The sequence below is a fragment of the Penicillium psychrofluorescens genome (assembly GCF_964197705.1).
Source record: "Penicillium psychrofluorescens genome assembly, chromosome: 5".
Taxonomy (NCBI): domain Eukaryota; kingdom Fungi; phylum Ascomycota; class Eurotiomycetes; order Eurotiales; family Aspergillaceae; genus Penicillium; species Penicillium psychrofluorescens.
Window position 1 is genome coordinate 1,887,133 of NC_133443.1, and position 25,025 is coordinate 1,912,157.

Consider the following 25,025-nt stretch of genomic DNA (forward strand, 5'->3'; position numbering starts at 1 on the left):
CGGTTCAAGACCACTCACACTCGCGCTTCCCAGAGACCTGACCAGATGTCTCTCAAGTCCAAAGATTCCGGCCCATCATCTGCGCCTTCAAGAGCAGCAGCGGTCAGAAAAGGTATGCTCAATTTCTCTAACGGTAGATTGGCGTGCTGACTCTTTTTGCGCAGGACAACCCGAGAGACTATTGGTCTACTATGGAGGGACCGGCCGGGCCATGTTCCTCGGAGTGCTTCGCGTCACCACGATCCTCCTCTTCGGAGCAGCCTGTTTAATCGTGGCCCCGGCTTGCCAGGAGTCAGATTATCCCTGGTATACCACGCCAGCAGGTAATATTTCCATCCATCCATGGACAATTGATCTACGCATGCTAAGAATACACAGTCATCGTGGGCGGTACATTACCCATGCTGTTCGTTGCGTACACCTCAGCACCCTACGTCAACTTCATCCACCTGGCTTTGCCTGCGTTTGCACGCAAGACCCGGGAAACAGCAATCCACTACGCTAAGGACCTACCGCCTACGGCTATCTTGTATATCAACACGATGAGATTCAACACCATTCCACGACAGACATCAGTCCGGGTTGGGGACCTCATCCCAGACCACGATCCGATCCGGCCTGTTGCTTTTCGAAACCTCTGTCCGGCTCCACGGCCATGGTGGGCAGGGCGATCGCCCACGCAGTTCTTCGCTGCCGAGAAAAGTCAGCCGGGGAGGCAGTCTTCGGTGTTTTATCCTGAGTTGTGGCCGCACATTCGTCGGCGCATCATGAGCAGTCCGCGTCCGTCAGCTAAAATCTAACTAATAATGTCATCATATTATCATTGTATATATATAGGTGGTGTTCGCAGTTCTGCCTTTGTATTTATTTATATCTTCCATATGTATTCCCTTCGTTCTGCAGGCTGCCCGCTGTCTTCAATTTCCAAGTTTGCCCTGCTGAGCGAGTATTGCGGCAAACCCCGATTCTCTTTTCTTGTATCAAGCAGGTGTCTCGAGTAGTTCTAGCAACTTCCTCCTTCTCACACCTCCTTCCTTCACCTTCCATCACACCAACTTTTTTATTTGACTGGTAAACAATCCTTTCACCTCACGCTTGATTCATCACTTCCAAGAGCCGAGTGAAGCTGACCTCCTACTCCATCCAGCACACCCACTTTCTGTCGTACGCAAAACTCATAACCAGTAAGTTTGCCTCTTGACCTCAGCATATGGGTACTGACATATCACTACCCTCACTTCAGGCCTCGCATCCTTTCTTATCCTTTACAAAAATGTCGACTCCCGTGAAGCTGTCGACTCCGGCCAAGGGAGATGCCACTTCCAAGAAGCCTGATCTTCCCTTTGGCCTTACCAGTGCAGAGGCCAGAGTCCTCCTGATCGGCATGGCCTGCGCCACCGACAATTGCAAGGTATGTAATATTCGCGTACTGAGAGTTCTGGTTCCCAAGATCTACATACTAACATAGAACATATGATAGCCCAACCATGAGCTTCTTTATCAGCTCGGTGGCTTCAAGAACCCCAACAGTTCCCGCGTGTGCTACAACTTGGCCCGCCGCAAGTTCGAAGACAAGTTTGCTGAGTTCGTCGATGGCCTCGGCATTGAAATTCCTGCTGATCTGCTCAAACCTCGCAAGGGCAAACCCAACACTCCTTCAAAGAAAGGCGAGGTTACTACCGACAATGAGGGCGCCAGTCCTTCGAAGCCGGCGACCAAGGCATCTGGCAGTCGCAAGGCCAAGACTTCTGTGAAGGAAGAAGAGGTTACTACCGACGACGAGGAGGCCACTCCTTCGAAACCTACCCCCAAGGGCCGTCGCCGCAAGGTTGACTTTGATAGCGAATACGAACCGGTGGCAAAGGCCGCTCGTGGCAAGAAAGGCAAGCAGGTGAAGACTGCTCAGTCCAATGTCAAGTCTTCCGAGTCGGAGGTCGGTGACAGCATCAATGCCGAGCACACCACTGGCAGCTTTATCGATGCCGCAGAAGCTGCCCTGACTCAGCTGGGTTCTACTTCGGGGTATGGCGAATCTGTCTTCAACTACCCAGACAACGAGGAGCTGTTTAGCGGAGTCGAAATCTAAGCTGGCTTCTTCCTAGCCATCCCTTCCAGCCATAGCCTTTGCTGCTTTCCTTGGAAAATTGGGAGTTCGTTCGTGGATATCTGGGATACTAGGGCTTTATTTTGTGGAGGGAGTCATAGGTGTTATCTTTTTCATCGAATGTCTCTGATCATCTGGGGTGTTTTTTCCATTGGGATCTTTCAAATGGGGCTTTTTGTTTACGATGGTCGTGGTAGGGTGAGCTACCTTGCGATTATCTTGCTTTTTCTACAATCTAGTAGATCATTCAGGTTCAGGTTTTTTTTAGCAGGGTATGTTTCTATTTCGTAGCACGCGCCACTTCTCTCCTGTCCTTGAACAAGGGCGGAGTGGTACAGGTAGATATGGATATATATATATATATTGTAGGATTTTCTGTAAGAGATTAGGTATGGAATGGCTGGGACAGGAAATGATCAATGGTACAGCTAGATCGCCATACACCACTGGAGCATGAAAAAGAAACAAAGGAAACAAATGATGAATTACCCCAAGAGGCCGAGTATAGATGCCCGAGACATCAACACCGCAAGATCACAACCGAAAGAAAACACGTCCGAAAAGAAAAACACGGCTCAAAGCGCCTCAATAGCTCTGCATAGAACCTCAAGTCCACGATCGGAGACGTGCCCAGCATTAGGATCAGCATCAGCAGCCGACTCTCTCAACGCCCAAGCAACATCACTCCACCACCCCAAACCAACATATCCACCACCCTTGCGGCGCTCCAGACTCTCCTTAAGACGGCTGGTGTGCTCCCACTGCTTAGCAGCCGTCTCCGCACATTCAATGACTTTGTTGGGGATACCACACATCGACGCGCAGTGCATACCGAAACTGCCCTCTGCAACACCGTTCTCCAGTTTGTAGAGGAACGTAACACGGCGCTCTTCTTCGTCGACGTAGATGGCCATGCGTTTGGGCGCGATCTCGGGATGTCCCTCGAACTCTGCCGCGAGGGAGTGGTAGTGAGTTGCGAAGAAGCCCAGGGCACCGATGTGCGTCGCGATGTGATGTAGTACGGCCTGAGCGACGGCGATGCCGTCGTATGAGCTTGTTCCGCGTCCGAGCTCGTCGAGGATGACGAGTGAGCGGGGTGTTGCTTCGGAGAGGATCTTCTTTGTCTCAGAGAGTTCGACGAAGAAGGTAGATTGCGCGGCGAAGATGTTGTCGTTTGCACCCAAGCGCGACATGATTCTGTCTACTGGGGTCAGGCGAGCGGACTGGCAGGGGAGATAGCAGCCGATCTGGGCCATTATCACGGCAACACAGGTCTGTGGGTGGCAGTTAGTGAGGGCTCATATATTATCAAAAGAAGGAAAACAGACCATTCGAAGGACGGTAGACTTTCCGGCAGCGTTGGCTCCCGTTAGCAAGTCGATGTTGGGTCGGGTGCCTCCAAGTTGCACATCATTGGGGATGAAGTCGTCTCCTCCGGACGACAGAAAACATGGATGACGCAGCTCCTCGAACTCCAGCACGCTACGCTCATTCTCCACAAAGACAGGCCGGCAGCTGGGCTGGCCCAAGGACGCCGAGGCCTTAGCTAGACTGATCATGCAGTCAAGCTGCGAGATGATTCTGACAGCAGCAAGCCATATACCATAGTTCTCATCAAAGCGAGCATGGAAGCGCCCAGCGACCTCCTTGACGATCTGGCCGTGAGTCTCCTGGGTCTCCTGCAACTTGCGAATAAGGCTTCGGAGCTCGGGGAAGTAGTATCGTTTCACCTGCTTAGTCGCCGACATCTGGTTCCAGTCCTTGGGGATATTTTTCACCTTGATGGGTACCTCCAACTGATAAATCTCCTTGCCGTTATCACGGTAGCAGATGGCACTGGAGCCCAAGTCACGGCGTGCTTTCTTGAGCAAATTGTCCAGATCCCGGTGCAGCTGTTCAATGCGCTCCTGGGAGTTGTCGAAATCCTCCTCAACTCCAGGCTCTGGAACTAGGATTCCGTTCTCCTTTGCCTTCGAGCGATCGAATGCAGTCTTCCAGTATCCCAGAGGCGATGACAGGTCTGGCATCGAGGCAGTCAATTCTCCAATAATTCCTTCACCAGCACCGCTGTCCTTGAGAAGACCCATGGTGTAGTCTATCTGTTCAAAGCCCTCGAGCACACGCACGAAGTCTTGTGCTTTGCAGTGCCCGGCATGGATACGCGAGATGAGCCGCTCCAGATCCGGCATCTTGGTCAGCTGCGATGAAAACTGGTCTCGAACACTCCTGTCGGCATTCAATGCATCAACAGCATCCAACCGAGCATTGATCCTCTTCGCATCCATCAAGGGGTGGCACACCCACTGCTTGAACATGCGCTTTCCAAACGGGGTGATGCAGCGATTCAGCAGCTGGAACAGAGTGCCTTCAGTACTCCCATCAAACGAATTTGCAAAGATTTCCATGTTGATCAGGGTCTGGCCATCAAGGACCAGGCTAGAAGCCTTCTTGATAGGGTTGTACCATGTGAAATTGCCAATTGTGATCAGATCACGCTCAATCTTGAGGACGCGCAGATACTGAATGAGGGCGCCGAAGGCGGACATGAGCAACTCCTTTTCCCGAGCTTGGCGAAGAGTTTCGGGCCAAGCAGTGATATTGTCGTCGTCCTGGGATACAAAGTACTCGCTGGCATCGAGCTCCCTCAATGTGATATCCCCCTCCCAAAACTCTTTTCCGGGCTTTAAGTAGTTCCAGATGGTCGTCGGGCCGGTATTGTTCTTCAAAATGCGCAGCACTTTATGAGAAACACAAGACTTCTCAAGCAACAATTCTTGCGGGCGAGTCTGCGCGACAAATGTCTCAAACTTGGTCATGTCCGCATCATCAACAAATTCAGACAGGAAGAACTGGCCAGTTGCCGTATCGACAAAGGCCAGTCCAAAAGCAGGACAGTCATCCACAATAGCCTCCTTGATCGCAACACAGTATGTCGACATATCATCTTGGAGCATCGACCCTTCAACCAGAGTGCCAGATGTCAGGACGCACGCTAGCTCCCGCTTGATGATTTTGTCCTCCTTTCCTTTCTTGCCGTCTCGCTCGCGCATTTCCTTGCCCAATGCAGACTCGGATTGGTCCACGCGGGCAATTTTGAAGCCCTTGGCAACAAACTGGTTGGCCCAGTGATCCAAGCTCATCTCAGGGACACCGACCATGCGCATGTTGACCCTGTCTGTGAGCTTCAGGTCGAAAAGCTGGTGGCCAATGGTAGCGTCGTTCTCGTAGAGCTCATAAAACTTGCCCTTTTTGAAGAACACCACCGTGTCCCAAAACTTCTGCTTGATCTCCCAGTACTGCTTTTCGAATGGCGAGAACTTGGACCAGGCCAGTGGAGGGATATAGATGGTCCGAGGGTCGTACTCGGCAGTCCCAGGGCGGTTGCCATCGATGTCTTTAATATTGGCGAGCCATGGGTATCGGTCTTCGGGCTCCTTAACGTGAGCCTTTTGCTTGCGTTGACTAGAAGGCGTTTTTGGGGTTGCAGCAACTCTCTCTTTGCGAGGCTCGGTGTTCTCGGGGTCAAATGCCCATTTCGTGGCAGTGGCAGAGGCACCTTCAGGAAGATCGAGATCAAGGTCTTCATCAAAAACTGGGGGTGGTGGCAGAGATGACGACTTCTGAGATGGCTTACGCGCCGACGAGGGAGGAGCCGAGGGTCGCTTGCGCTTCTTTGCTGGAGCAGTGTCTTCATCGGACTCGTCGGCAACAATGAAATCGTCCATTTCTAAATCCTGTTAGTGAAAAGCATAGCGGATGGCAGTAATGCATATACCGTCATCAGAATACCCTGCCTCCTCTGCGCCTTCCTGAAACTCATCCTCACTGTCCGGAGACGTCTTTCTTCTCTTGGAAGCGCGGCCGCGAACGCTGTTGTTTCTGTTCGGGCGGAAGATCACCTCGTCGTTATCTTCGCCCTCCGAATCGGACTCCTTGTAGCTGACTTGCTTCTTGTTCTGGGGAAGAAAGGCATGAGTATTCATTGACCGAGACAAAACCAGGTGAGTGGGGAGCATACCCGACGCGAAGGAGATACTGTGGCATTCTGTACTCCATCAAGACCAGTCTGTCGCGCAAGCAATTGTATGAGCTTGAGTGGCCATCATCGAAAACTAAACAGAAACACAAAACATACCGTGCCATTCCCCTCATCCTCCTCCGGTATCGGCAAATCACTACTCGGCACAGGCGTCAAATCCTTTGCAAAACTCGAGAAACTCCTCTTCTGGTCCTTCGGCGTGCGCTTGACCGCGCTACCAGTGCCACGCTGCTCCGAAGCCCGCTGAGCAGGCGAAGACGCGGGTTCGCGCGGACGATCGGTTGAGGGCGTCGCCGGAGAGGATTTCTGGAAGAACCCCAGAATGGATTTTTGAGCCTTCATGTTCTGGGTGCTCGATGTCGCTTTCTTGAGTGGGCCTGTTGGGGGCGTCGCGGTGGGAGACGAGGCGGGGGGTCCTTTCGCCATGGGGGGCAGATTGAATGGAGCTCAATTGGGATGGAAGTTGACAAATAAAACGGAAATCACAACATGGTGGTATTGATTTGGTAGTGTTGGTTGACGGGGGAAAGAGAACAGAAGGGAGAAACAGCAGCGAGACCAGGATGAGGAAGTGATAGGCGGGCGATAAGCAAAGCGCGCTCGCGTTCGCGTTTAGTGGTCACGGGACGGGTAATGTATACAGAATGTGGAGGTATATTGGGTAGATCTAGAAGTACATATTTTTACAGTAGAGGAGATGCATTCGGAAGAAATGATCACTCATTCCTTCCGTTCATTTTCCTCCTGCTTCTCCGGCCCTTCCTCCCCCCAACCCGGACAGGTCAAGTCGCGCCGCCGAAACTCCTCGTCACTCACCACCTCCACGATCTTGAACTTCCATTTGCCCAACTTCAGGAACAAGAGATTACCTTCAATGACGTAGTCCTTGGTCTGGTCCGCGAACCAGGGTTTGATCGGAGCGAATGTGAGGTTATCTCTCATCGGGCCGGTGTTGCAGGGAAGACTGCCAACATACGCTCCGTTATTAGCGATAGCTCGGTGGCCTTCACCCTTGGATGACACAAGGCCCGCAGACCACAGCACCTTGTTGAAGGTAGTGTTGTATACCAGGGACTCGGGGAGGACAACCCTGTTACCGCCGGGCATGTTGGCAAAGTTCGTCTGGGGCGCGTAGCGATTGCCCGACTGGGGAGTGATATCGTCCGGGAAGAGCGGGGGCTTCCGGGACTTGTCGTCGTTGGACTTTTGGTTCAGGGTAAGAGGTGTCGGGGTGTCGGTAGAAGAGCGTGGACGGAACAGCTGGCGGTGTTGCATCGCCACGGCGTCGGCCTCGGCCTTGCCGTGGATCAATTCGACAAACTCCGAGGCCAGCGTGTGCTGGGCAACTCGTTTGGAGGGATCCTTGTTCTGCTCCTCCATAATCGAGGCAATCTCGGGCAATGGAATGAAAGTAAACAGCTTCAGATAATGCTCGACAGTGTCGTCGGGGGTTCGCACAAAGAACTGGAAAGATGTTAGTCTAGGGCATAGGTGAACACGAAGGAACCATACCTGGTAGAGCTCAAAGGTCGAGGTCATGTCCTTGTCAAGCCAAATCGCATTACCGGCCGACTTGCCAAACTTCTCGCCAGATGGCGCCGTCAACAAGGGCGTCGTAAATCCAATTGGCCTGTCCAGCTCATCTTCCAGCTCCCGCCGGCTTTGCTCATCTGCCGTGTTCCGACTGATCGACTTGACAGCGTCCATGCCGAACAGAATATTCCCGTATTGATCCGATCCTCCCACTTGCACTTGAACACCCTTCTTGAACAGATGCCACCAGTCCCAAGCCTGGAGCAACGGGTACGAAAACTCAGCAAAAGACATGCCGTCACCAGAATTCAGGCGGGTTTTGACACTGTTGACACATTGTTAGCAATTTGAACTCGTATCTGGAAAGCCGCCCAAGACTCACGTATCTCTGCCTAGCATGGGGCCTAGTCGCATATAAGCTCCCAGGTCGCGAAGCAGTTCAATAAACGGCATTTTGTTCCACCACACATTATTATTCACCAACGCTCGTCTCCAGATCATCTCCCGCTCGTGTCCGTGTCGCCTCCCATATTGCTCGATGCTTGCACCGAGCTTTTTCAACTGCATATGCATGCTGGCCATATTTGCCTTGCGGATTGACGAATGGACCTGATCGCGTCCCTTTAGCCGGCCCGTGGGATCGCCAACCCGAGATGTAGCGCCGCCGAGCTGTGATGGATTAGCTACTCCTCTGCATAACTCCCAGAAAGAAACGTACCAAAAATGTCACCGGTAGACCCCAGACATAACCCCATGCCAGCACCATGAAAGGTAGCATGTGCCCGACGTGCATGGAGGGGGCAGTTGGGTCAATTCCCACGTACATCCCGACTCTTTTCTCCGTAAAAAGGCGATGTAACAGGTCGCGCTCTCTGCAATCAACCCACACTGGTCAGCAATAATTCGGTACAAATTTCATCAAGGACATAAAGTGCATACCCAACAACATCATGAATCAACCCCCGGTCCTCCAAGTGCTGCACAAAGCTTTTCCTCTGGCCGGCCTTGATCTGCCGCGCATGCTCGGCCCATTCGTCCTCTCCGTCTTTCATGCGCTGGATCCACCCCAGTGTCATCCATCTTTGCTGAGTTCCAGAAGCCCGGCGAGATAATGTTGGTCGACGACGCTCACTCCGTAGCGGAAGTGTCGTCGCGATCGCCGCCACGCTGCGCCTGCCGCATGCTGTCCGTGGGAGAAGTCGGGGATTGCAGCAAACCGCTCGAGAGAGCGACGCCGACTGCGGTCGCATTGGACTGGGGATTGGATTAGGGAGGAGAAGGAGGGTTGTGAAGATTGAGTGATTGAACCGAATTCAAAATATCATTTCGCGACAATCAGGGACGATAAGGACCGAGGCCGGAATATCGATAATGCGAATCAACTATACATTCCAAATACGGCAAAGAAAAGAAAGTAGCTTGTAGGCGAAAACGAAAAGTGAACTACCTTTCTTCTATCTGACTGTCAACCTACAAAAGCTTGCACAACTACCTCGTTACTCCATCCGCTGTCCAGGCGCAGAGCCTTCCATGCAGCCAACACATCAACGGCCAGCACATTGGCATCCTCGCCACCCTCCTTCCACACCGTCTTCCTTGGAACGGCCTTTCCGGAGATCATGACCATAAAATTGCGCGCAATGCTCCGGTCCTGCAGATCCGAGAAATAAATGCCAAGGGTGCCCAGCGCCTTCAAGGTGATATCAAATCGCAACCGGCCATTCTCCACCACTGAAATTTCTGAAGTCACCAAGGCCGCGGCGCCGGTCATCTTGCCTAACAGCCCCAGAACTGCCACATGGGTCAAACTACTACCAGAGGCATTGCATCCCTGACTTCCTCTCATTGTAAACGATCGAGTCGGGTACGCAGTCAGGATTTCCCAGCCCTTTTGCGATAGAACGACAGAAACCAAAGAATCCCGGGCGAGGGGTCGCATCCGCCCTGTGATTTTGCCGCTGCTGTGTGCGCGCACGACATAATGCCCATCGGAATCCTCATGGATTCCCGGAAAATCCATGAGGGAAACCATGCATGACGCCTCCGCGGACTGGATGTTAAAGAGACCTAGGATCCCGCTACCGGTTTTGGCCCAACCGGTGTAGCACCCGACCCGCAGTACATGGCCTTCGTTATAGTCGTGGTAGATGTCAATGGTGCGGCCGACAACGCTGGGTCGCAGAATCACGCTGTTTCCTTGGACAGTAGGCGCAGTCATTTGGTTGAGAATGTCGAGGTCGTGTTTGCCGGGCTCGTCGGTGATATAAACTGGTCCTCCGGAGACGCATCGTGCCGCAGCATGGAACGAGGCGTACGGGTGGCTGGTCTGGAACATGTCCCAGTCGGGCAACGCATTCAAGTAACGTGTGAGTAGAGCATTGTGTGCATTGCAAAAGAGATGCCACGGATGGGATGCTGGGACCTCTGGGAAGAAGTCGTCCGAGTTTCGTAGTGGGATTGCTGGCCTGTTGTTGGGCAATTGAGAATGAAATATAATCTGGGGAATCAATGACATGCATGAGATGGATCGGTTGCCAAAATATTTTAGGGCTGAGATCGACCAAGCATCCTGGTAGGATGTCATGAACCTTTTGCGGTCTTCGGGGTCTTCGAGAAGATCAATGAAGAATTGCGAGTCTGTCTTGACTGAGTCGACGCCCACAGAGGTGAGGTAGGTGTAGAACTCGTCATAGAATTGTTGAACGTCATCCGGATCAATGGCCAAGATCTTGCCGTCACTGATATTCTGTGCAATGGGGCCCCCAGCGGCGGGATCTTTGACCTTCACCTCTTTAGTTTTATACCGCCGGGCGAGATCACCGTCTGGCGATATACCTCCCCAGTATCCTAGGAGAGAATGCCAAACAGCAACGTGTTCAATGCTTGGATTATTCCGGCGAATGGCCTCCACAGTCTCCTTCATTCCCCGAGGAAAGCCCTTCGGATTTGCTTCAAACTGTTGCCAGCGCCTCTTGAACTGTGACTCTCCTTCGTTGTCCACAGCCTGCCAGTTATCGTCAATGATTAGATTGACGACCTTGATCCCGTGCGCTTTCAAATCTTCCAAGGCCTGCAAGATCTTTTCTTCGGTCAACTTTTGTCCCAGTCCATTCCAGGTGCAATAAGTCAGACCATCAAACCATTCAGTGAGCCACTGCATTTTCGGGTCTTTTTCGACAAGCACCATATCATCGTCTCCGGGGGTTGAGATAGGAGACGACTCTTTGGCAGCTGTAGGAGAATCATTTGCAGCTTCAGTGAATGGTTTCACAATTTTTCTTGCTTCGTACATCACGGCAGACATGGCCACCTCAAAGTTCTCGGCAGCAGCAACGAGGACTTGAAATTTGGAAGCCCCTGTATTCTCGCTTCTTGCTTTGATCATTATCCCGCCATCATCCGTGGATTGGAGAAGAGTCAGAACATCGCTAACACCCGATACTGCAAGCAGAACCAGGTGAAATCCATCTTTTCGGAGAAACGAACACAGTAGTGCATCTTCAGTAAGTCGAAATTTACCTTTACCATGCCGGGGCCCCAACCACGGACTCCATACCCGCACCAGGGCAAAATACTTGAGGAGAGACGACGGAGTTCCCAGAGGCACCAGCTTGACACCCGAGGTTCCTTCTCTGGCCGGATCCGCGTCCCCAGAGAGAGCCCAGAGGGTGGATCCGGGAGCTTCACTGGCACGGGACTCGACCTGCACATCGGACGAAAGATTGTCGATATACTTACCAAGTTCTTCTTTGGCATTCGGATTAGTCGTTGACTCAGTAGAGGCTACCTTGGTTGAGGGGCCCTGTACAGGTTGCAGATTCCGAGGAGTGAATACCACCTCCCCATCACTCACGGGGTGCTGCTGATTGGCCCACTGCCATTCTGTGTCAGGGCTGGTCCGGAACCGCACAGTGAATTGACCATGTCCTCCTGTAGCGGGAAGTCTGAACTCGTCGGAGAATACATATCGATAGTAGCTGTATTCGGATTCATTGCCGGTCAGCAGAGGCGCAGATGATGAATCGCGCTTTTTGAGCGGCAGAGCAGTCCATTCGGTACTGGTGATATTGTGCCAAATCTGTGCTTCCCAGGACTGCGCCGGAAATGCGTTGCTGGATTCAATAACGACTGTGAAGTGGAGCTGTGCAGGTGTTGTTAGCTTGCTCTTATCATCAGAAGAACTACATGAGCTCACCGAATCATCCTCTTCAGATCGCAGTGCCTTCTGCACCCGCTGGACGCAGGTTAGTTGCCCCAGCGGTGGGTAGCAGGTCACTCGTGCAAACAGACTCATTTGGGCCGGGCGAGGAAAGACCGCCTGGGGTAGTTTCTGGAGATGGCCAGGCGCCCGGATGGGCAGGGTCGAGGTATTTCTAGTGTTGACCTGCATGAGGGGTAATTAACTAGTTGATGTGACTAAATGTACAACATGCCACGATTATTTAGCCAGGCGTTGGACGGTGTTCGCGTGGCTGGTTTTGCCTCCGGATGATGCATGATGAACTTATCTCGGTGGCGGGGAACAACTCGCTCGGTCTACGTCCACGATAAGATGTTGATTTGTTTATTACTACAAAACTCTCAACTCTCCACGAGGAAATTCAATCAAAAATCATAATCCCGAAATTTGCTTCTAATTTTCGCTTTCCCCTTCTTTTGACCAATCTGACGTTTACAGTTTACTTAGACCAAACACCAAGGAAGCCGTTGCCTCTCCGTGCCCCAAGGGGAAGTCTTTTCTGCACGTCCAATTAAGCGATCTTGACCGTCAACTTGCCCATGTGATTTTGAGCCCACTGTTCGGCTGTGTTAGTACGCTTCACAAAGAGGCAAAGATTTACTGACCATGTACTCATAGGCCTCCTTGGCCTTGTCCAGACTGAAGACCTTTTCATCCACCACCGGATGGATGTCATTGGCCTCAATCGCCCGCACCATATCTCTCATTAGAGCCTTGCTGCCCACGTAGACACCGCGAACAGTACAAATGTTACTCAGGGTGTCTAGGATACTGGGCTGGCCCTTGGGGTCGACACCACCGAGGAATCCGATGATACTAATCACACCCTCGTACTTGATGCACTTGAAACTCTGCTGGAGTGTGCCGGTGCCACCAACCTCGATAATGTGGTCCACCCCAACTCCGCCGGGGGTCAGTTTGCGTGCCGTCTCGCCCCAGTTCGAATCGGTCTTGTAGTTAATGACATGGTCGGCGCCGAGCTTCTTCAGCTTCTCGGCTTTTTGCGCGGACGAAGTGGTGGCAATCACGGTCGCACCGGCAGCTTTGGCGAACTTTGAAAATGACAGTTAGTATCATTCGGTCCGGTCAAAAAGTTTTTGACATACTTGCAAACCGAACATGCTCACACCGCCAGTCCCCTGCACCAGCACAACCTGGCCCGGCTTCAGCGGCTTGAGACCATACAATGCATTCCAGCTGGTCAAAGCCGCGCAGGTAAGGGTACTGTTTTCGATTGCATTGAGGTTCGCAGGGGCCTTGACAAGGCCCAGTTCGTTGAATACTCCATACTCGCGCAGTGTGCCGTCGATCATACCACCGAGGCCGGTTTTCGTGGCTGGGGAATCAATATCACCATACTGGTGGCCCTGGTTGAAGAGCGTGGCCACCTTGTCGCCTTTCTGGAACTCGGTAACCTTGGAGCCGACTTCGGTCACTACGCCGGCGCCATCGGAACCGGGGACGACAGGTAAATCGATAGGGAAGGGATACATGCCCTATGCGACGGAGCCGTCAGTCCTGGGCGATGCGTCATACCATTTACGGGGAGTCGCATACCTTCGGAATGATCAAGTCGCGGTAATTTAGCGACGCGGCTTCCAACTTGACAAGCACCTCATTGTCCCCGACTTTGGGGATAGGAGCACTCTGTTGAAAGGCGAGGCCATCAAAGCCGTTCTCTTTGTTTTGCACAATCCATTGCTTCATTGTGGGAGCCATTTTGGAAGCAGAAAGGTCTAGATCTTGGCAACATCCACTGAGCGGGATGAGGGGATTATATACTTCCTTGTTGCCGGATGATGCGGATAGTGGATCATGACGGCACGATTACCAAGTGATCGCCCAAAGAAGTCGCCGATCATAAGTTTTGTTCATCCGACCGGACACTTTTCAGACTTTTTGAAATTTAGAGATCATACGACAGTTATTTTGTTGGGAGAGTCTTTGTGGGCTGTGATAAGGCAACTCGAACGAGCACGACATCCTTCCAAAAAAAAAAGAAGAAACCACAACACTAGAAACAGCCGTAGAACCGTGTATATCTATTTGATCAATATCTGATCATGCGCAGTAATATGGAGGAAAGTGATGCTTCTTATACGTAACTGCAGAACTGGATACTCCGCTGGGGGGTCTGTCAATTGTGTAATTTGGGGCTAGTATCACTCACTTTTCTGATTCGAGTATGGCGCAAGATTACCTTACTAGGGCCCTGGTCTGATCATCAAGAAGGAGGGGGAGGGGTAGAAGACAACAACAAAGCAACTGACATTTCCTTTTACCAACATATACCCTCCTTGTAATTTTGTGAATTTATCAAACCACTATACTATTGACGATGTCTCTCGGACGCACTTTTAAGCTTAACTCCGGACACGAGATCCCCGCCGTCGGTCTCGGGACCTGGGTAAGCTTCTCTTCCTAGGGTAGCGAAATGAAAAACTCAACTATTATTCTTCAATGACAGCTCTCGAAGCCGCACGAAGTCGAGAATGCGGTTGAGACTGCCCTCCGCTTGGGGTACCGTCACATCGACGCGGCTGCGTGTTACCTCAATGAGAACGAAGTCGGGAATGGGTGGAAGAAGTCGGGGGTGCCACGCGATCAGATATTTGTGGGGAAAGCACAGCTCTTAAAAAAAATATCAGGTCTAACTTCGGACATATAGATCACCAGCAAGCTGTGGAACACTCACCACCACCCGGACCACGTTGAGGAAGCCCTCAACAAGACCCTCACGGATTTACAGACTGATTATTTGGATCTGTATCTGGTATGATCGCCTTTAAATATTTGATGCCACTTGGTTAACCTTTGCCATGTGTAGATTCACTGGCCGGTGGCTTTTGAACACACCAACGACACCCTCACCCCGATAGACCCGGCTACTCAGCGATTCCGCCTGGGCAAGACCAATATCGCCGACACCTGGGCGATTTTTGAGAAGCTGGTACATGCTGGCAAGATTCGAAGTATCGGAATCAGCAATTTCACCGCCGAGGCGACCCAGAATTTGCTCAAGACCGCCAAGATCCCGCCTGCGGTTAACCAGATCGAGGCACATCCGTACTTGCTTCAGCCCGTACTGGTCGACTTCCTCAAGAAAAACGTACATATCTACAGTCAAATCGCTGGATTTTGCTTACTGACTGGATCATCTTGCAGAACATCCTCCCCGTGGCATATAGCCCGCTCGGAAACAACATTTACAATCTACCACGGTGAGCTGTCATAGCCACCCTTCACCGAAGAATCGATCACTGATGTTCAATACTGCTTAGTGTCGTCGACGACCCACTAGTGGTGGATATTGCCAAGAAGCTGAACAAGGACCCTGCGCAGGTGCTGATCTCGTGGGCCGTCCAGCGAGGCTCGGCGGTGCTGCCGAAGAGCGTCACGTCTTCGCGCATTGAGAGTAACTTCCAAGGTATTTGTGAAATTAATGTGTCAGTTTTTGCGGTACTAATGCCTGCTATAGATTTCGTCATTCCCGACGCTGAGTTTGAGGCCATCAACAAGTTGGACAGGAATGAACGCTACAACTACCCTTTCCGCTGGGGGGTTGACCTCTTTGGTGAATTGGGAGCTGCTGAAGCTGAGAGACGCGCTGAGGAGCATGCTGTTAAGCTTAGGAAGAGTGATTAAAATGGTCCGGGGGGGGGAGACTATTTCGCAGTCGTCCTTGAAGCAGGCTATACATATTATTCCATCAACAACATAGTAATGTTAGGCCGACTGAAATAACACCCGTCAATTACGTTGGTTCAGCAATGAATTAAGCGTTTCGAGCAGGCGTTCCCTATATTAAACATAATTCAAGATAGCGGGTGTGAGTAGACTGCGCAGGATGATAATGACCCGGATCTTTACAGTGTCTGGTACTTCCTGTTCTATCAGTAGATCTAACCTGTTATTCAAATCGCTGCCTTGTATGCATATTGAACGCTTTGTAAATATCCCGGCCAATATTTATGCGTAGTTCTACTCACCCGTCTGAGTGGAAGGCCGCATTCCTTTGGACCCACCCACCCCGCAAGGACCCGAGTCCAATGGAATCCACTTGATTTGGTCAAGTATTCTCTCGCCGTTATCTCACTGACATACCGACCACCATCTCCATTTCATCCTCCAACATCATCAGGGACCATACTTTCACCTTGTCCGAGATTGACATGAGTCTATCAACTAATGGCTCCAAGCGAGTGCGCTCGCGGAGGGCATGCGTACCTTGCTCAACGCGTAAGCGAAAATGCGATGGAGCTCTCCCATGCAGTGCCTGCACAGGATATGGATATGAATGCAGATACAGGCAGGATTCTAATAGAAAACGTCCGAAACCACATCCACCCTTATCCCATGGTCTAAGCATGGATAGTCCTGGTGTTGGTGGACAGCCGACGAGACTGACCACGTCCTCTGACACCGAACGTCTGGGCCAGGCGGAACAAGTCACGGAGAGTGACAATGGACTCCTGGTGGTATCATCCTCTAGATATCTGGGGCGCCACTCCGCAGAAGCATTTCCAAGATTCCTGGGTCTACAATTTCAAGCCCAAGTCCTTCCACGACTCCAACCATTTGCTTGGAACTTAGAGGTCAGAGAAATGGCCCCCTGCAAAGTTAAAGGGGCCATCTGTTCCTTGATTACTTTGGAAGCAACGCAGAAGCAACTGAGATCTTTTTTTCTCAGTGACTTCCCAGCTTGCGGGTTTCTTGATCTACATATCCTTCTCGCACGCTGTGAGAAACATTGGCTTGGCCATGACCAAGGCCTGCCATTTGAAGCATTGATCGGTGGAGTTATTGGTCTAGCTTCTGTGCTCGATAATGCCATTAACATTCGGCAAGAAGCCGACATCATTCAACATGCAGAAAATATATTGAATGATCCGGTAATCTTGTCCGAACCTCGTGTCGAAGTTTTGGCGGCCATAGTCTTGCGTGGCCTCTATCTGCGTGCTACAACTACCCCTCATGTCACTTGGCTCTTGAATTGCACTGCGATGCACATGGCCGAATCACTTGGACTTCACAAGGACTATGAGTCAAATGTCGGAAAATATCACGACCCGGCCAACCAATGGGACAATGATGCTATATCGTGCATGTTTTGGATCATTTGTTCTGGGAATCGCCTAGTGTCTCATGAGCTTGGTCGAAGTCCTGTGGTCCTGCACGGGGTCACAAGAAAATTCCCCTTTTCATCCTCAGATACAAGCGGGGCTGCGATCCTGTGTCGGCTCAGTTGCCTGTTACCAGTAAAAGAGGTCTCCGACGAAGACCAGGAGCGCTCTAAGCAGTCGCTAGATATCATAGCAAAAACGGCAGGGGGTCACCCGTTCCTAAAGCTGATCGCTGCAGATGTGTGTTTTTGCCTTTATCGACGGATTCATGTCGGCAATCACAGAATCACAAAAGAGCAATGCCAGCAAGTGGTTCTGATAGGCAGAGCAGCCGTAAGAGCTGCTAGTCAGCTTTTACATAAAGAGAGGCCGTGGTGGAACATGCTCGGCACGCTCTTCCAATTCTGTTGCGTTTTAATTTCAATGGACTCTTTGGACAGTCTCGCCGACCTGCGATATGCCATGAAAACAATCAACCTGATCCATGATCGCTACCCTGGGGAGAAGAAAGCACAAGCACTTTCTACTCTAAGGGCTTTAATTACGGCTTCGAAGCAAAGAAAGCAAACGCAGATAGCATATCTGTCAGCCGTCGAAGAGCCCGAAGAAGCATGTGTCAACATGCAGGATGATTTTTCGCTGTCCCCTACGGACCTCACGTTTCCGGAACTCCCATTCGATATTACTAGTTGGGGCATGGAGGATCTTGATTGGATGTCAGTTGAAGCACCGCTAGGTCTATGAGAAAGGGGGCAACAGAATCTTTGAATGAAAATAAAAAGAATAGAGTGTTAGGATCCGCCATGATGACACCACAAATCTAAGCCCATTGATGAAAGGATACCTGGCTCATAATATTAGCGGGTGATGCGGGCCGCGCGGCAATTCCCGGGGAAAATTGATTGCTCACATAGTAAGGTTTGGTTTGGGGAGCATTGCCACCCCCTTGACTCGGTTTGATGCAAAATTGAAGTCGCGATTCTATAGAGATATATAATAAGCCTCCTAGTGCTGTCCTTTTTCATGCTCGCTCCAAGAACCACTCACATTCTATTCAGCACAATCACACTTTAAGCAGATTTACAAGTCAAAGCCCACGATTTAATTCAAAATGAACAGGCTAGGGCTCCTGCATCCTTCAGAGCTTGGATCCGAATCTAAAGCTTTGTACGATGTCTTTCTTGACTACACGACCAGCCGTTATGGCAAGCCGTAGGCTACCCCTGTTACTGCCCCCACATGTTCTACTTTTCTAATACTTGATTAGCAAAACTCCGTACATCTTGGACGATGGTCGCTTTGTGGGTCCATTTGCTGTCCAATTGCATACCCCTGCAGTTGGTCATCATTTCTTAGGAATGGCCAAAGCTCTGCGTCAGCTTCCTGGGCTAAGTGATCTCAATCGCGAGATTGCAACTATTGTGGTTGGAGCCAGATTTGATGCGGCATATGAACTAGTTGCTCACAAAGACCTGGGGCAGAAATACGGATTGACTGAGAACGAGTATCTGGACATTTTGAATGGCAAGAAGCCAGAGACGTTAACAGAGGATGGGAAGGCCGTTTTTGACGTGGCATATGAGCTTGCCTCTGGTTCTGGGCCAATGGCACAGGAAACGTGGGAAAATGCAGTCAGATTGATTGGCAAGGACGCTGCCACGGCTGTCGTTCACTATGTCGGGTTTTATAGCTATGTCAGTATCATCTTGCGAGGATTTGATGTCAAGGTGCCGGAAGCGCCTAGCGTCGAATAGAGTATCTCATGGAGGTGTTTTTCAGAATTTGTGGCTTATTACCGTCATGTATGCTCCGACTTGGCTCTCTTAAGGTGGGTGGAATAACATAACCTGCTTCTATTGAATCCGTTTGTTTCGTGCGGCTCTGAATGTTGTTGTTGTTGTTGGTTTTTTTTTTTTTTTTTTTTTTTTTTTTTTTTTTTCAAAAAGAGAAAAGCAAAATAAATTGTTCGTGATTAGGACTCGAGCATACTTTATAATTAATTACAGAGATACTCCACAGTCTATGACAATATTTTGCCCAGTAAGGCTTTTGCTCAAAATCATGGTTTTGATGAGATCTGCGACGTCCTCGGCGGTGGTCAACCTTTTCAGAGCACCTTTCTCAGTTACAGCATTCACAGTCGCCTCTGAAAACTGTTGTCCCCATTCAGTCATCATCAATCCCGGACTGACAGAATTGCATTGAATCTTTGGTCCGCATACAGCAGCCAGACACTTTAGTAAATGAATTTGCGCAGCTTTCGTCACAGAGTAAGGAATTGAACTGCCGGAAGGAATAACTCCTGCAAGACTGGCGATCGAAACGAAGGTGCCTCCGTCTTCATTCATGTCCATGTAACGCTTGGATGCGTGAAGTAACCACAGGTGTGCCTTAACATTGACTGCGAAACATTTGTCTCAGTCTGCTTCGTCGATATTTTGCTCGAGATCGTAGAAATTGACGATTTTGGTCCAGCCCGCGTTGCTAATCACAACGTCTAGTCTTCCCATCACTTGAAAGGTTTCTTCGACAAGCTTTTGGACGTCTGATCTTTTTGAAACATCGGCTTGTATGGTATGGAACCGTGGTTCTGTCGAAGACGAGGTCTCCGGCAACGCGGCCATACATTCTCGTACGACTGCCTCTGCCTTGTCTGGATGGGAAAAATAATTGACAACAACTCGATAGTCCTTCGCAAGGGCTTTGACGATGATGGCACCAAGTCCAGCCGAAGAAGCGGAGATGAGGGCTACTTTCGAAGGCATATTTGGCAATTTGAATCTACTAGACTGCTCACTAACTGTGAGATGCAGTTATTTGTATCCATAGACACTCCGTTCTATAGCTCCAAGTGCACTGCAACTCGATAACATCTCGAATGGCGTAACTACCACACTCAAGCGTACCGCGCGGCCCGGGCGGCTTTATTCCCCGCTCGGGCCGCGCGCATCGCGTGCAGTTAACGCACAGACTACATTCGCATTGTATACCCACAGTTTGCGGATCTAGTCCACTCTAGAAGCATGCATAGAGAATCAAGACACTAGCTAGCTACCCCGTGGGGAAACACTGGGTTGTAAAAAAGAAAAAGAGTCAATTCCCTAGGCCTCACTCCTCCTTGTCTTTTAATCCGGCCTCAAAATACGCGGACATAAACAAGTTCTCATCCCGTCATCAATCTTGTGTTTCTAATTACGCATTATTCATTTGCCAAAAAACCATGAACGAGATGTCGATACCAGACGATTCCTCCATCAAGACCAACCAAGTAGAGCATATTGAAGCATCTGCCGCAAACCACACCCATTCTGAAATCGATCCTACCGACGAGAAACGCATCACGAGGAAATTTGACTTGCACATTATTCCCTGGTTATTCTTCATGTGGTAACAATTCTCCATGCGTAAACCCCCGGAGGGTTGTGCGTATAGTCTGTCTGACATTTATCTGAGGTTCTTTGGTTCCCTTGATAGAGCAAATATCGGCAATGCGAAAATTGCTGGTCTTGCTTCAGACCTCGAATTAAATGGAACCAGGTTTAACGTCGTTTTGCTCGTATTTTACATTCCATATATCCTGGTCGACATCCCATCAAATTGGGTTATCAAACACTTCAAAGCTGGATACTATCTTGCTTTCTTGATTACTAGCTGGGTGAGTCCCTGATATTTCATTCCTTTTAATTCGGGGCTAACCTTCTGATAGGGCTTGGTATGTACTTTCACCGGCTTTGTCCAATCCTATGGTGGCCTTATCGCCAGCCGCATGTTCCTGGGTATGTGCGAAGGCGGCCTCGTTGGGGGCATGCTGGTGTATCTAGCCTTGTTCTACAGACGGCATCAACTTCTTTACCGAATTGGCATGTTTGCCTGTGCAGCACCGCTCGCAGTAGCATTCGGCGGATTGCTAGCTACAGGGCTTTCCAAAATCAGGCAAGCCAGTTACAATGGTATTGGTTTTTTTGATCGGTCTTCAAGGGTATCATTAACTCTGTCATCACAGGCTGGCCGTGGATATTTTTCATCGAAGGAGCTATAACAGTCTGCTTGGGGGTCCTATCATTGTTCTTTCTTCCGCACACACCTGGTCAAGCAAAGTTTCTAAGCCAAGTTGAACGAACAATTGCCTGCCGCCGCATGAAGCTTGGCGCACACGGCGCTATAGCCGAGGATGATGCCGGGGACGAACACTTTAACTGGCATTGGGTTCGGATAGCATCGAAGAGCCCCAACACCATCATTTGCTCTTTGGCATGGTTCTTCTTGCTCATACCAATCTATGTTGGTCTTGCCATCGTCGGTATTTGTCTGGAGCGTACTGATAGTCTTTATAGAGCTTTGCCCTCTTTCTCCCTACTATTATTAATGAATTGGGTTATTCGTCAACGACGGCCCAATTGCTCACAGGCATGTCGTCTAAGTATACTGCTGAACACATAGTTAACGCATATAAGCAGTACCTCCAAATATATGCGCCTTTGTTGCTATTCTAATCACTTCGGCTTGGTCCGACAAAATAAAGGCTCGTGGGCCTTTCATGCTGGTGGGCTGCAGTGTTGCTATCGTTGGCTACATCATGCTACTAGCTGCTAAGAATCCTGCTGTGAAGTACGGTGGGGCCTTCTTCATTGCAACCGGCGTCTATCCTGGAACTCCAATGTCAGTTTTCCCACCCTTGAATCGTATATTTACCTGACAATGTGTAGGGTCCAAGGTTGGCTTTCAAATAACCTCGCTCCGCATTATGTACGCGCGACAGGAATCGGTATACAAGTTACTATTGCCAACTTTGCTGTATTCATCGCTACGTTTGCCTACCTAACCCAGGATGCGTAAGTTGTGCCATTCTTCATACCATGTTCAAATGGGATTAATGGCTTCTTAGGCCAAAGTTCATACTTGGCCACTGCATCTGCATCGGTGCTCTGGGACTATGCATTGTCACTGTGTCTTGTGGCATTATGTATTGCCGGTGGGAAAACGCAAAGCGCGAGAGAGGAGACAGGGATCATAGGCTTACAGAGGAAAATGAAGCTCTCTTAGGCCACCGCCATCCCGCGTTTCGGTGAGTCCTTCTTCTTATCAGTCGTCAGACTAATCTCACGTCTAGTTAGCTATTCAATTTAAAGCGACCATTCAACACAGAACCCCGGCAAAAAAAAAGAAAAGAAAAAAGCGATGGCAGAAAACTAAAATTGGGGCTTTGAAAATCCACGGAGTGTTAGGCTTATTGTATAAGTAACGGTTGTTAAACATTAAAACATTAATCTGACAACTATCTGTGCCTCGCTTGCTAACTATTCGTAATTGCTTTGTATCCCGTTAGAATCGATTTCGTTACGAGGTGCTAACTATGGAACCCAATTTTTTGCCACAAGACGCTCTGTGCGATGATGTAGCTTCCACCTCCCGCCGGGGCCGCTGTAGTGAGAGAGGTGGTGGGTCGGTTATTGCGGAAGAAAATAAATACCGCACGAGTTGTTGCTAGACATAAGCCATGACGTCGAATTTTAGTATTTGGTAGTCCGTAGTGGGTAACTAGTTAACTGACTAGTCCAGGCATCTGGTATAAAACTCGTTCGGTCTGCTCCTTCGAAAATAACTATATCTGACTACCAAATCTGCCGTGTACAGACTGCTATATGTGATGATGGCTAAAGCCAAAGTGACAGCCGTGGCACAGTTTCCACCCAATTATTTCCTTGAGAACCTCGTAGTTCGTCATGATGGGTCTATGCTCATCACGGTCATGAACCAGAAGCATCTTTACTATCTCCCATGTCCTGACTCCGGCTTCACTAAGCCGCTGCTGCTGCATACGTTCGATGCCTGCCCAATGGGAATAGTGGAACTTGGTCACGATATCTTTTATATTTCCACGATAACAAGATCTGGAGACAGTACCAACGCCCTCTGGAGACTTGACATGAGCACCTTCACAACAGCTTCTATGCCTAAGCCCATCGCTGTGCTCAAATTTCCACCCGAGGCCAAAATCCTGAATGGAGCCTGTGTCCTCTCTTCCTCTGTCATCCTTTGCGCAGATTCCTGGGCAGATCTTATTTGGAGGGTTGATATTCCAGAAGACGGATCCGCCCCTTCCGCTCACGTGTGGCTGAAGCACGGCATGCTGGCACACAGTCAAGACCCTGAAAAGCACGACGTTCCCGGTGTGAATGGACTCAAATTTAACAGCAAGGACGGACATGTGTACTTTACTACAACTGCACAAGCAATTTTCGGTCGCATTCGTGTGGATAGCGCTACCTTGGGCCCAATTGGGGATCCTGTGGATGTGACAAAGCGTTGGATGTGGGGAGATGATCTGATTATCGATGAGGAGGCCGGCATTGCCTACGTGACAACGCACCGGCAGAACACAATTGAAAGCATCACCTTATCTACCGGCACAACAGTCAATGTGGCCGGAGATCCGCTGAACTTGGACTTAATCGGTCCCACTGCAGGATCATGGGGGCGTGGAAAGGGACACACTGGCCAGGTAGCTTACTTCACAACAGACGGTGGGATCAAAAATCCCCTGGATGGTGTTGTGACGGAAGCAATGGTCCTTCGCGTAGAATTTTCTTCCTGAAGTTCGTGCCAAGTGGAAGAAGGGAAGAGGGTCAAGGGACTAAACAAAGGTCGACACCTCAGGCAAGGGATCACAGATATTCTTGCACACGGCGGTGGTCTTCATTATTACAATTCATTTCTGTGCGACTGGACCACTGCCTAGGTACATATTTAGGTACTTTATATTCTCTTGCAGCCTGTATGAGTTGTCACCAGTTCGACGCGGATATTACAAATGCTTCTTGCCATGACATGAAAGTATATATTTTCTCCGATAGACCGTTCGTTAGGTGTCGTGAGTGTCTTATTTCCTTTCTTCCATTCTTTCAATCTTAAATTACCAACTAAAATCGTAACTAATGTGGCGGATGCAGCTCTAAGCAGAGAGCGATGAGTAACATAGATAACTATACTTTCTATGTTTCTGGGGGCGGGAGGCTGACAAGGGCAACCCAAAAGGGTGGAATTCCACTTCCACGAACTTCAACGCCACTTTACGACGGCCCGCCATAATAATAACATTCGAAAACTCCGCTTTCCTCTCCAATCGACCCTCTAGACACAGATGCCGTCCCCAACACCAGACAAAGTAACCAAGCTCACGGCCAAGCGGCCCTCGCGACGCGTCCGGCCGAGCAGGGAGAAGAGTAAGTTAAAGTCAACCTTATCTTGAATATCATTTTTGAATACCACCAACAATCCTTTCAGGCCTGCCGCTAGTTGAACGCACCAACGCCCTCACCATCGAGGAGTTCATCAGGCACTACGTCGAACCATCCACCACCACAGCGGCAGCATCAAATGGGACGCGTCCATCATCGCCCTCGGAGGTGTACTCGGCCGCGAGCATCTCGAGACGCAATCTAGAAGCGTGTCTCGACCTGGTCGAGCAGACTTCCGGCGCGGACTATGCCGCGTCCAATATGGGTTGGTCCCGCAGCAAGAAGCGGCAGGAGATGCAGCTTCCCGATATGAAGTTTATGATTGTGAGAGGAAACGGGACAAACACAACGGCATCCTCGAATAGCAATGACAACGATTTTGATAATGATCAACCATCTGCAACTTCCAAAGACGCCCCGATACTGGGATTCCTGTCATTTATGGTCACGTACGAAGACGGGAAAGAGGTTGTTTACTGCTACGAGATCCACTTGTCGCCCGCAGCGCGAGGACGTGGGCTCGGGAGGGAGCTGATGGAGCGCATGGAGCAGATCGGGCGCGCGGTTGGGGTAGAGAAGGCTATGTTGACGGTTTTCAAGTCGAACGATACGGCTTGTCGGTTTTATGACCGGCTCGGATACGAAGTTGATGAGTACTCGCCTCAACCGCGCAAGTTGCGGAACGGGACGATCAAGGAGGCAGACTATTTGATCCTGTCCAAGAGATTGAAGGAGTGATGGCTTCAAA

At 50.2% G+C, this 25,025-nt stretch overlaps 9 protein-coding genes across 9 annotated transcripts; 6 read left to right on the forward strand and 3 right to left on the reverse strand.

Moving 5' to 3' along the window:
- Positions 1 to 45: 45 nt before the first annotated feature.
- Positions 46 to 800, forward strand: PFLUO_LOCUS7982 (uncharacterized protein; the record flags this gene model as incomplete). Its single annotated transcript, XM_073785672.1, has 3 exons — positions 46 to 112; positions 165 to 323; positions 379 to 800. 3 exons carry the CDS (start codon positions 46 to 48, stop codon positions 798 to 800), a joined length of 648 nt encoding a protein of 215 aa, XP_073642004.1.
- Positions 801 to 1,273: 473 nt separating this feature from the next.
- PFLUO_LOCUS7983 (uncharacterized protein) lies at positions 1,274 to 2,086 on the forward strand (the record flags this gene model as incomplete). The annotated part of the gene is made up of 2 exons (XM_073785673.1): positions 1,274 to 1,411; positions 1,481 to 2,086. The coding sequence occupies 2 exons, from the start codon at positions 1,274 to 1,276 to the stop codon at positions 2,084 to 2,086; spliced, it is 744 nt and encodes a 247-aa protein (XP_073642005.1).
- A 593-nt stretch (positions 2,087 to 2,679) lies between these two features.
- On the reverse strand, positions 2,680 to 6,569 carry PFLUO_LOCUS7984 (DNA mismatch repair protein msh6; the record flags this gene model as incomplete). The annotated part of the gene is made up of 5 exons (XM_073785674.1): positions 2,680 to 3,378; positions 3,433 to 5,831; positions 5,880 to 6,060; positions 6,123 to 6,170; positions 6,240 to 6,569. The coding sequence occupies 5 exons, from the start codon at positions 6,567 to 6,569 to the stop codon at positions 2,680 to 2,682; spliced, it is 3,657 nt and encodes a 1,218-aa protein (XP_073642006.1).
- A 294-nt stretch (positions 6,570 to 6,863) lies between these two features.
- On the reverse strand, positions 6,864 to 13,635 carry PFLUO_LOCUS7985 (uncharacterized protein; the record flags this gene model as incomplete). The annotated part of the gene is made up of 11 exons (XM_073785675.1): positions 6,864 to 7,607; positions 7,656 to 8,001; positions 8,059 to 8,345; positions 8,395 to 8,548; positions 8,616 to 8,756; positions 8,809 to 8,930; positions 9,151 to 11,817; positions 11,872 to 12,060; positions 12,522 to 12,968; positions 13,023 to 13,412; positions 13,474 to 13,635. 11 exons carry the CDS (start codon positions 13,633 to 13,635, stop codon positions 6,864 to 6,866), a joined length of 5,649 nt encoding a protein of 1,882 aa, XP_073642007.1.
- Positions 13,636 to 14,254: 619 nt separating this feature from the next.
- Positions 14,255 to 15,561, forward strand: PFLUO_LOCUS7986 (uncharacterized protein; the record flags this gene model as incomplete). The annotated part of the gene is made up of 7 exons (XM_073785676.1): positions 14,255 to 14,323; positions 14,384 to 14,530; positions 14,585 to 14,689; positions 14,744 to 15,025; positions 15,082 to 15,137; positions 15,198 to 15,343; positions 15,395 to 15,561. The coding sequence occupies 7 exons, from the start codon at positions 14,255 to 14,257 to the stop codon at positions 15,559 to 15,561; spliced, it is 972 nt and encodes a 323-aa protein (XP_073642008.1).
- A 1,901-nt stretch (positions 15,562 to 17,462) lies between these two features.
- Positions 17,463 to 18,793, forward strand: PFLUO_LOCUS7987 (uncharacterized protein; the record flags this gene model as incomplete). The annotated part of the gene is made up of 2 exons (XM_073785678.1): positions 17,463 to 17,755; positions 18,307 to 18,793. The coding sequence occupies 2 exons, from the start codon at positions 17,463 to 17,465 to the stop codon at positions 18,791 to 18,793; spliced, it is 780 nt and encodes a 259-aa protein (XP_073642009.1).
- A 663-nt stretch (positions 18,794 to 19,456) lies between these two features.
- PFLUO_LOCUS7988 (uncharacterized protein) lies at positions 19,457 to 19,804 on the reverse strand (the record flags this gene model as incomplete). The annotated part of the gene is made up of 1 exon (XM_073785679.1): positions 19,457 to 19,804. The coding sequence occupies one exon, from the start codon at positions 19,802 to 19,804 to the stop codon at positions 19,457 to 19,459; it is 348 nt and encodes a 115-aa protein (XP_073642010.1).
- Positions 19,805 to 22,965: 3,161 nt separating this feature from the next.
- PFLUO_LOCUS7989 (uncharacterized protein) lies at positions 22,966 to 23,634 on the forward strand (the record flags this gene model as incomplete). The annotated part of the gene is made up of 1 exon (XM_073785680.1): positions 22,966 to 23,634. One exon carries the CDS (start codon positions 22,966 to 22,968, stop codon positions 23,632 to 23,634), a length of 669 nt encoding a protein of 222 aa, XP_073642011.1.
- A 546-nt stretch (positions 23,635 to 24,180) lies between these two features.
- Positions 24,181 to 25,015, forward strand: PFLUO_LOCUS7990 (N alpha-acetyl-transferase; the record flags this gene model as incomplete). The annotated part of the gene is made up of 2 exons (XM_073785681.1): positions 24,181 to 24,262; positions 24,324 to 25,015. The coding sequence occupies 2 exons, from the start codon at positions 24,181 to 24,183 to the stop codon at positions 25,013 to 25,015; spliced, it is 774 nt and encodes a 257-aa protein (XP_073642012.1).
- Positions 25,016 to 25,025: the final 10 nt, after the last annotated feature.